Genomic DNA, 11,487 nt, shown 5'->3' with positions numbered 1-11,487 from the left:
ACTTAGGCGCGTGAATAGTGTCTCAAATGGTGTTTTTTTTTAGAAGTCACATTTCAATTTATTTAATACAATAATAAATATTAATTAAAAAAAAAACAGGGCCCTCCTCCCCCCTCCCCCCGCAGCCCCAGCCATCTTCTTAATCTATATTTTTTTCTGTTTAGATTCTTAACAATCTTGTTAATACAATTAACAATTTTCAATTAAAAAAAGAAAAGAAAAGAAAAGCAGTGAAAGCCATGAACTTTAGCATATTACTACATTTCTCTTATTTTAGCGGAGTAAATTTGATTCCGGCAAAACTTTATTTTTTCGGGCAAACATGATATTATTAAAGAATTTAAATTCTAAGGAACCCACAATACAAGAAGAAGAAAAATAACAATAAGTATGAATTAGATTGGAAAATAAATAAGATTTCTAAAAAAATGTAGAATTTTATTTTATACAAATGGAGAAGAAGATGATAAAAGGGGGTCAGGGGTCGGGTTGGGGGGGTTAGTAGAAAACGTTTTTTGATTATCTTCACTCTCTCAAATCAGATACAAAAAAAAAATAAAAGATGAAGAAGAAGATGGCAAGATAATGGAGAGAAGATGAAAGAGCAAGTGGGGTAGGGGTGGGGTAGAGGTTGAAGGGGACGGATGGGGTGCGGGGTTGAAGGGGACAAATTTTTTTTTATTTTTCTTAAAAGATTATAATTAGTTTTTAATAATTATTGGACCCACAATTTCATATGTCAGCTTTCAATTAGCCATTTTTGCCACATCATCGTGTGTGTATTACACATACTTGAACTTTTAGCTGATTGGACAAAAAAGGCCTAATTGGATCAAAATTTTGGTTTAGGAGCCTGATAGGCACAGGCCTTAGTTGAGGTTCTAAGTAAATTTACGGGACAAGTTTGAGAGCATGTCGATGACTTAAGCCTATGTAAAACTCAAAATTTCCTAGATGTCTCTAAGTTGGAATTTCAATTATTATGACTTCCCTTTTTGAGAATTCTTCTCAATGGAAATTATTTAAAAATTTCCCCAATTATATTATATATATACCTACCCAAATCATACTGATCAAACACTGAAACACAAACCTACAAAAAAGAAAGAAAAATTTATTCTTTCCCTGTAAGAAAGCATCAAGAAGATGCAATCAGAGCTTCTTCACAACTCATGGTGTTCAACTTTCCATCAAACTAAATTTTGTGGCATCCAAAGTGATTATGAAAATGGAAAGCATGGTATAACTTATTCTTCACTCAACTCCAAAGATCAAGATTCCTCGGGGATTTCCTTCTCAGATTTCACATCCCAGTCCTTCTCAGATTTCACATCCCTTTTCTCAGATGATGATGTTCTTACTGATCTTCCCATGGATGACTCGGAGTTCGATGATGTATGTCGATGGTTGAATGATAATGAAAGTGAAGAAAATGGAAATATGAATAACATCTCTTCTGAAATGAAAAGAGATGGAGATTTATGGGGTCCTGCTCTTTTAGGAGTATCTAGTGAGCTCTTGTCATCAACAAATAGAGCTACTTCACTTATACTTCCAGGAAATATTGGAGAAATGGATAGCCAAATGAGCCTTCATCATTTATTGGCAGCTTATGGAGAGGCCATGGAGAATGGTCACAAGGAACTAGTAGAAGTGATCATAAGAAGCATAAAGGGGAAAATAAATCCTTTAGGTGAATCGCTGGAACGTGTTGCTTCAAACTTATTCCTAGAAATAGAGGATCAAGGAAGTTACTTGAGAAAAGAATCAAGTAAAATTATTGAAGCAGCATTCAAGGTCTTCTACCAAGTTTTCCCATTAGGGAAATTTGCTCATTTTACTGCTAACTCAGCAATTATAGAAGCCGTGCCTGATGATGTAAAAACAGTTCGTATAGTGGATTTTGACATGGGGGAAGGAATTCAATGGCCTCCAATTATTGAAGCCATGGGGCAAAGAAGAAAGGCTTTGAGATTCACATCCATAAAGAAAACTGAGGAAGAATCAACCAGTTTTCAGTGGAGATTTAAGGAGACAAAAAGAAGACTTCTTGATTATGCAAATCTTTTTGGCCTAAGATTACAAGTTGAGGAGATGACAATTGAAGAATTGGCAAGTGAATTGAGAAGAATGAAGAAAAGGGGTAAAGGGAGTGAATGGTTGGTTTTCAACTGTATGTTTAAACTCCCACACATGGAGACAAGAATGTGCAGAATCGATGCGCTGGAGTTTCTAAAACTAGCTACGGAATTGTTATTGGCCAAGTCTTCAACTCACAAAGGAATTGTCACTTTTGGTGATGGGGAAGCAACGGATAATAGTCACAACGCTGATTATACTTATTCTGCATTCTTTAACAAGTATTTGATATATTACCAATCAATTTTCGAATCACTGGAGTTGTGTTTTCCAGATTATCTTGCACAAGCAAGACTTGCCATGGAGTCCCTTTTCCTAGCACCTCAAGTCTACTCATTTTCTTGGATAAAAATCTGGGAAGAGAAGAGAAGTGTATCCTATTCTTGTACAGAAATTGGATTGCAGGGTAAGAGAGTAAGCAAAGAAAATCTGTTACAAGCCAAAGAACTGGTGAATGAAAGAGGAACTCCATTTAGGGTGAGGATTGAAGAAGAACGGCAGCATGAGATGGTGTTGGAATGGAAAGGGACATCATTGGTGAGAGTTTCAATTTGGATGTAGAAGAAGAAGACAATAACAGAAAACAACATAGAGAAACTACAATTCTTTCTCTGTCATTTTCTTTTCCGTTATGTTACTTGCATTTTTCTATGAAGTGCAAAAGTGCTATCTTGCTCGAACTCTTCAAAAATATCAATTGGTGTGTGCTAGATTCTTCAAAATTGTGTATTTTTAGAAGATGTGACAATCTTTTGGAAAATCAGAGCAACATAGGAGTCCATACTAATATTAGCTTGTCAGTGTACTTACTAGTATAAATTTGTTAAATGTTAAAAACCACAGTTGTAAATGATAGGTGATGTTTCAGGTATCCCGTGGAATTAGTTATGAGTGACAATGGAGGGAATTGTTGACCGAAATAAGCCATTTTCTGAATCAATTCACCAATATAATATGTTTTTTTAAAAAAATTTACAAAACTAGTATAAATGTTGTTCCCAGTAATGTATTACTTTATTATTTTATTAAAAAAATATAAGAGTCAAAACTAATAGCATGGATTTTTAGCGTATTGTAAGTAACGTTTTATAAGCAATTTGTGAATGTTGTTATCTTTTTTTTTTTCAACCAAATAACCAGTGGCCCTAGTTCTGAAAAAAAAAAAAACTTTGGTCTCATCTTTGTCTTTCGACTACTCTGGCTACTTCAATTTTTTTGCAATTGGTTAATGCGATTGACACTGCAATTTCATCCATCTAAGTAATTGTTCGTTCAGCTGTGTTTCGATTTGCGGAACCCTAGCCTCAAGTGCCATAGAAAGAGTGCTTCTTTAGTATTGTTTTTGGCACGAATTTACTCTCTATTTTTCTAGACTCAACTTAACTCTCTATTTTAAACTTTTAAATTTCTCAAAAATTAGCCTACTATGCTCTAAATTATGATTTCGGAACAGATGAATTTAAATTTCTTTTCAATTTGGGATATTTTTTAAAGGAGAAAAAAATATTTGTAGACATTTTTCATGTTTAAGAGAACAATTTTTTCCTTTTTATGGCTGATTAATTTGTTCATTATAATGAAAATATTCACTTATGTATATGTACTTTTTTTATGGCTGGTAGTAGTTAATACAAGCTGGATCCCGGGCAACTTGAATCGTCTGTATTAACTGAACAACTCACTCATATGTCACAGGAGATTTGGGATGAGAGTGTTGCTATGATTCTTAATACGAGAAACAATGATGGAAGTTTTTGGAAGCTCGTAGTAAAATATTCTATCCATCCAAGAGTTTTAAAAGTGACTAAAATATCTTAATTGTATGGTGTTTATTGATGTAATAGGCCTACTATCAGTCGTATTTTGATCACTCCATTAGTTGAGCGTTGGCGGAAAGACATACTTTCTACATTAGAACAGGTGAAACAACTATCACCTTACAAGACATTGAGGTATTGTATTGATTACCCATGAATAGTGATCCGGTACTTGGTACTGAGACGACGAGGACCATAGGGGATTAGCAATGCTGCATGTGGTTTGTAGTTTGTACTTAGTCTAGTCATCACTTTTGTGGTTATAGTTGAATACATGTTCTCTCTGTTTTCAATTGTATTTGCTTGAGTTTATCCTGTGAGGTTCATATATCTCATTCCACTTATATCTTTGTTGAGACCTTCTACAATGAATGAAAATGGATATACAAGTGCATAGAGTTGACTTTTTATATCTTTTAGTCCCATAACACAATTTTGTCATTTGTATATTTTGAAGAAAGTGCAAACTGGTGGATGATTGCATATTGTGCATATTATCATTTGTATATTGTACACTCATATCAGATCCTTCAAAAATACATAGCTTTTAAGGATCTGACACACACTCTAATGGTATTTTTGAAGAGTATACCTTCCAGTGGTGCAACATATTGCTATTACATACACCACATGTACCTTCCAGTCCTTATATGTGGTTCTATCAAAACTTTTTGTAAGGATAAAGTGCATTTCAACATTGTTAACTCTTCTCTTATAAGTTATTGGGTGATTTTTTTAAAATGTGTTTGCAACCACTATATTTCTTTATTCATAATCCTGTGTCAGCTGCCTCTCTTTTTTGAATAGTAGATGCTTGAATAGAAACTATATGTACAATATGAATTTGTGTTTATTAGGATATGGGGAGTTTTCTCTCTCCTCTTTCTCAATTATCCCTCAATCTCAAATTCCAACATCAACTTATAATTGATTCAATAAATTCTAAAGGAACTACATATTAACTATAGGGACAACACTAGATGCCAACAAAGTGTGTGCAAGACATATCAAGACAAAAAAGGAAAGAGAAAAAAAAAAGGAATGAAAAGGTCCTATTGTTGTTTAGAAAAATAACAAATCTTTCAAAAATATTTAATGTGGATAATGATGTGTCCTAGAGTAGTGATGTTGAACGAAAGAGAGTGAATTAAGAATATAAACTGCCATTAATCTAAATTTATTTTAACAATAATATATTTATTTGTTAATAATGACATTATGTCCACTTTCACTAATGATTTCACTAATTTGAAATATAACAAAACAACTTGTGAGTGTAGCAAAAGTTGTTGTTCTGTATTTGTGGTAAATAACAACATGAGTCCTAATCGATAATTTGTTTATTTTTTAGAAAAAGGATACAAGATCATCATTGACGTTGTCACGAATTTGACAAAAGATATTTTAAATTTACGGATATTCTATTACCTCATAAAACTTTAAAAAGACCATTTTAATTTCATGTTTTGATCCTTTTTTTATCAACCTTGACTATTAGTTAACGCGTGTTGGACACTTTTGATTAGATAAATAATTTTAATTAAATAATTTAATAAAAGACGGGTTTAACCCAACCCAAGTCCCTTCATCTTGCCTTCCCTCAAATTTTAATTTCAAAAGATAACTTGATTTCACAACTTTTAACAGATTAAGAAGAATTTAAAACTAATATATGAAAATCTCTTACCTTTTTCGGTTGATTTCGTTAAAGAGGAGAGTCTCTCTTTTTTTTTTTTCCAAAACTTCAACGGCTGTTTTAATGAAGAATTGGGAAATATGTGCTTTTTAAAGAGAAGATGAATTTTATAAAGAATTGACAAAATCATTAACACATAAAATTTTTCCAGTTGTTGTTGCAGCAAATTTTTTTCCTTCAGCCGCATCATTTGTGTTAATACAAACAAATGCCGAAAATCAGTCAAAAAGGTCTATTTACAAAGGTCTTTACAAGTTTTATGGGATAATAGAACAACTGTAAACTTAAAGTATCTTTCAGCGAATTCGGAACAACTTTCGTGATGATTTTACGTCTTTTCTCCCTTTTTTTAAAAAATAAAAGCTATGCATAATCAAGTCATATTTTGTTGTTTCAATCTGAAGAAGCTTGCGGTCTATTATCCAAATTAAAGATTTTATTTTTAAATTCATACCGAACATTTGTTAATTTGAGATTCATACTCTAAATCAGTATTTTCAAAAGCATTTAAGGAAACTCCCAGGACGGAGCATACCAAAAGAGCTCTAGGTGCAAATAAAAGACGTAGATCCACGATCCCTAGAATTAGAGGCGTAAGCCTCGAGCATAAAAGCGTGAGTCCTAAGTCTACACCCCGAGCTTTAATTGTAATTATTCTAAAAGTAATTTTTTTATAAATCATATTTTTTTTATTATTGATGTAATGATATTTATACTTTATTCTATCATATTTTCATATTGTAGTGATTTTTTTAAATATATAAATAAAAAATAAACTTTTTATAGAAAGTAATTATAACCCTTTTTTAAATAGTATTGTTGATTTATCTGAATTTATTTACATGAAAATGCTTTTGTTTATTTTGTTAGTAATAAAATTATTAAATTAAAAATAATGAGATATACGTCCTATAGATTCATAAGACATATATTCTGTGTTCCGAAGCTTACGTCTCACCTTGTATTATGTAAAATGTTTCACTTTATGTCTCGACCTTTCAAATCAATGATCTCAATCAAGTTAAACAAATTAAAATGAAAAAAAATATTTAATTACATTCAAGACAAAATTGTGGCCAATATGAAATGCATTGACAATTTCCTATAATGATTACTGATATGAAATGGTATTAAAAAATCAATTAGAAAATTCCAAGAAAAAATGACTCATCATGGAACTTTAATAGAAGAAACTCTGTAGAAATAGTTGGTTAATCTTTTGTCATTATCTTATTGGTTTTTAAAGCAAAAGAACATTTCTTATATAGTTTAATTGATAGTATAAAATTTTAGCAATATTAAATTAATTGAAAGATAACTACAATAAACTATTCGTAGTTTGTTTTTACGACCTTGAAAATAAGACAAATTGCTTGGCACAATATGAGATAACAGAAAAAAAATATATATCTAAGCAATATCAATTAATTGGAGATTATATTTTTCACACATATTAGTGTGTTATTTTAGATCATTTTTTTTTAGAAATCTTTCAACTCTGTCTAAACGATAGAAATTATAGAACAGTTCAAGTTTCTATTTGCTTGTATAGCATGTCTAAAACGAACTTAAAGGGAAGACATCGTCATTAAAGATTTCTAAAATCGAACCCAACTTGCTGAAATGGTTATCAGAATCCATTAAAATAAGTTGAAGAGTAGATGGTGATTTTGGAATGATTACCTGGAGTATATGTCAAATCCTCTTTATATGTATTACACAAAATTTTCTCTATTCTCTAAGTTAGAGTTTTATTTTGATTTTGAAAAATGGACATATATACCCCCATCCTATTATAAAAAGTACGTATATTTTTTCCGTTATATTTTGGGTACAAATTTGCTTCTATGGTTAACTTTATCACTAAGAGTTGTCACGTGTCAGCCTCACATTGATTTAACCCATTCCCTCAAAATTTTACCCGGATTCAATAATTTATCTTGATCCGACCAATTAACTGACCCGATTTAACAAAGGGTTCTCACTCACTTCTCTCTTTTACGAGTTCATTCTCTTCTTCTTCCTTCACTTGGATTTCAACCAAAAATCCTAGCCTGCCATTAATGAAAGGAGAGGTTTAATATGTTCATCTACAGAGACAATTGACCCATCTATTGTGTATTCTTGAATACATATTAATGCAATATATACACATAACACATCTCACAACTTCCGTTTCAAAGGATTGATAAAATATTTTGGGATTTATCAGTTTTACAATATTTTTCTCATTCCGCAACTTCCATGTCTGAAGAGCAAAGGCATTAACAAATAGTGAAAAAAAAATTTTTGAAATTTTTTGATTTTCCTCTTACTTTTATTAGTCCTCTTGTTATGAATATAAATGACAAATTTATTTTACTATTGCTTTTGTAGAGTAAATTTCATACATGATCACTTAACTTTGTGTCTTTTATCCAAAAGTCACTTTTCTTTCCTTTATTACACAAAATTCATTTTACTTTGCTCCGACCATCACAAAAGTCACTATGATCGATTTTACAATAATCCCACCTGAAAATGATGTGACAATCTTAATTACTTCTTAATTTTAATTTAAGAGAATATAATATATTACTCATATCTTGTGTCTTTTTATATGTGTCTAATTCAGTTTTCCTTATGAATTATATTACGGAAGAATACCAATTTCTTAATAGATTAAGCTGCCTAGTGAAGACTATTTTCATAAAAGAAATTTGGTTGATAATTTTATGAAATATTTCATAATATTGCATTCATATACCAAAAAGGTACATCGAAAAAGAGTAATAAATAAGATAAATTCTTCAAAAAACATAAAATAAAAATACGCGTATAATATTATATTTTTAAAAATTATTTTAATTCTTTGAAGATAAATCAACATGCTAAAGAAAATTTTAAAATAAAACCTTTTTAATTTTGTCATCGAATAAGTATTGTCAAAATTTGTACATATAATATTATTGACAGTTGTGTTAATAAAAGTCATCAAATATAAGTAATTTAATAAGTAAAATAAATTATTGAATATTTAATTTTAATATTTATCAATTAAATTAATTAAAAAATATGTAATTTATCATAAATTGAATATTATAATGAAAACTTCTAAGAGAACTAACCGATTAGTTAACAATTCAAAGCAGAAAGACAAACTCACTAAATAGAGTAGTTTATCATATTGTTCTAATATACCGAATGTAAAGGCACAAGTAGCAAGAAAAGAAATGTATAGAAATAATTTTATCAACTAATACATGTCACAATTTTAAAGGGAGCAAGATTATTTTATCGACAACATGTCATAATTTTAGAGGGAGAAAAATAATTTTATCAACTACAAGTCACAATTTTAGATTAGAAAATAATTTAACAACCACATGTCACAATTTTAAAAAATTTTAAAATATTAAAACTATCATAATCTTATCAATTACATGTCATAATTTTATAGAAGAAAAATATTTTATCAACACATGCCTCAATTTTAGAGAATTTTAAGAAAATTAAAACTATCATAACGTCAGTGTGACATTATGGTAGTTTTAATGTCACATTTAATAAATTATAAATTAGATACATTATAAATTAGAAGAAAAATAAATTAAAAAAATAAAAATAAATATGAATTATATTGGTAAATAAATAAGATTTCTAAAAAGACGTAGATTTTTTTTTTTTTTATAGAAATGGAGAAGAAGATGATATGAGGGGGTCAGGGGTCAGGTTGGAGGGAGGTAGTAGAAAACATTTTTTGATTATCTTCACTCTCTCAAATTAGATATGAAAAAATAAAAAATTAGAAGATGAAGAAGAAAATGGCAAGAAAATGGAGAGAAAATGAAAGAGCAAGTGGGTGGGGCTGGGGTAGGGGTTGAAGAGGATGGGTGGGGTGGGGGTTGAAGGGGACCAATTTTTATTTTTAAAAAAATTATAATTAGTTTTTAATAATATTGGACCCACAATGCCACGTGTTAGCTTTCAATTAGTGTTTTTTATCACATTATTGCGTGTGTATTACACACACTTGAGCTTTTAATTGATTGGACAAAAAAGGCCCAATTGGATTGAAATTTGTGTAAATTAGGAGTTTGATGGGTAAAGACCTTAGTTGAGGGTCTAAGTGAATTTTCGGGACAAGTTTGAGGGCCTGTTATGAGTTAAGCCTATGTAAAACTCAAAATTTCCTAGATATGTCTAAAGTTGGAATTTCAATTGTTATGACTTCCCTTTTTGAGAATTCTTCTCGGCGGAAATTATTTAAAAAGTTCCCCTATTATATTACATACATACCTACCCTAATCATACGGATCAAACATTGAAACACAAACCTACAAAAAAAAGAAAAATTTCTTCTTTCCCTGTAAGAAAACATCAAGAAGATGCAATCAGAGCTTCTTCACAACTCATGGTGTTCAACTTTCCATCAAACTGAATTTTGTGGCATCCAAAGTGATTATGAAAATGAAAAGCATGGTATAACTTATTCTTCACTTAACTCCAAGGATCAAGATTCCTCTGGGATTTCCTACTCAGATTTCACATCCTAATCCTTCTCAGATTTCACATCCCTTTTCTCAAATGATGATGTTCTTACTGATCTTCACATAGACGACTCAGAGTTCGTCGATGTCTGCCAATGGTTGAATTATAATAAAAGTGAAGGAAATGGAAATATGAACAACATCTCTTCTGAAATGAAAAGAGACGGAGATTTATGGAGTCCTGCTCTTTCAGGAGTATCTAATGAGCTCTTGCCATCAACAAATAGTGCTACTTTACTTATACTTCAAGAAAATTTTGGAGAAATGGATAGCCAAATGATCCTTCATCATTTATTGGCAGCTTATTGAGAGGCCATGGATAATGGTGACAAGGAACTAGCAGAAGTGATTATAAGAAGCATAAAGGGAAAAATAAATCCTTTAGGTGAATCGATAGAACGTGTTGCTTCTTACTTATTCAAGGAAATAGATGTTCAAGGAAGTTACTTGAGAGATGAATCAAGTAAGATTATTAAAGAAGCATTCAAGGTCTTTTACAAAGTTTTCCCATTAGGGAAATTTGCTCATTTTGTGGCTAACTTAGCAATTATAGAAGTTGTGCCTATGATGCACAAACCGTTCATATAGTGGATTTTGACATGGGTGAAGGGATTCAATGGCCTCCAATTATTGAAGCCATTGGGAAAAGAAGAAAGGCTTTGAGATTCACATCCATAAATAAAACTGAGAAAGAATCAATCAGTGATCAATGGAGATTTAAGGAGACAAAAAGAAGACTTCTCGATTATGCAAATCCTTTTGGCCTACGATTACAAGTTGAGGAGATGACAATTGAAGAATTGGCAAGTGAATTGAGAAGAAAGAAGAAAAGGGGTAAAGGGAGTGAATGGTTGGTTTTCAACTGTATATTTAAACTCCTGTTGGGTTTAATTGGTGTGAATGAAAAATAGAGGGACACAACCTTTGAGCAAAAGACATATTATTTTGAAAAATGTGTGATTGTACAGATAGTTGTGTCTATTCAGAAAAAGACCCAATATTTTGAATAAACAGACATGAATCTTTCAAAGGATACACCTTTTAAGCGAACCATTGCTACCTTTCAGAAGAGGCATCTGATTGCTATATAAACCAGCTTTCATCCACAGGTTTAGAAATGAATGAAAAATTTTCTGAAATAAAAACTCTTCTAGTCTTCAAAATATTTTTTGTGATCAATCAAATCGTTGAGTGAGTTCAATGAATCCAATTATTTGAAGTACCTTTATAGTTGGATTGAAAGCCATTTTATCCTGGGAGAAAGATTCCTAAACCTCGGGTACAATGAGGAAAATTATTTCTTAAG

General features: G+C 30.9%; 1 protein-coding gene and 1 pseudogene across 1 annotated transcript; both read left to right on the top strand.

Annotated features, from left to right (window-relative positions):
* The first annotated feature begins 1,083 nt into the window (after positions 1–1,083).
* LOC124895189 (protein NODULATION SIGNALING PATHWAY 2-like) lies at positions 1,084–3,101 on the top strand. Its single transcript, XM_047405631.1, has one exon. The coding sequence runs from the start codon at positions 1,147–1,149 to the stop codon at positions 2,698–2,700; it is 1,554 nt and encodes a 517-aa protein (XP_047261587.1). The 5' UTR covers positions 1,084–1,146; the 3' UTR covers positions 2,701–3,101.
* A 6,775-nt stretch (positions 3,102–9,876) lies between these two features.
* LOC124895191 lies at positions 9,877–11,279 on the top strand (annotated as a pseudogene).
* Positions 11,280–11,487: the final 208 nt, after the last annotated feature.

This window comes from Capsicum annuum, unplaced genomic scaffold (genome assembly GCF_002878395.1).
Source record: "Capsicum annuum cultivar UCD-10X-F1 unplaced genomic scaffold, UCD10Xv1.1 ctg80523, whole genome shotgun sequence".
Lineage (NCBI taxonomy): Eukaryota > Viridiplantae > Streptophyta > Magnoliopsida > Solanales > Solanaceae > Capsicum > Capsicum annuum.
This window is presented reverse-complemented; position numbering and strand designations above follow the sequence as displayed.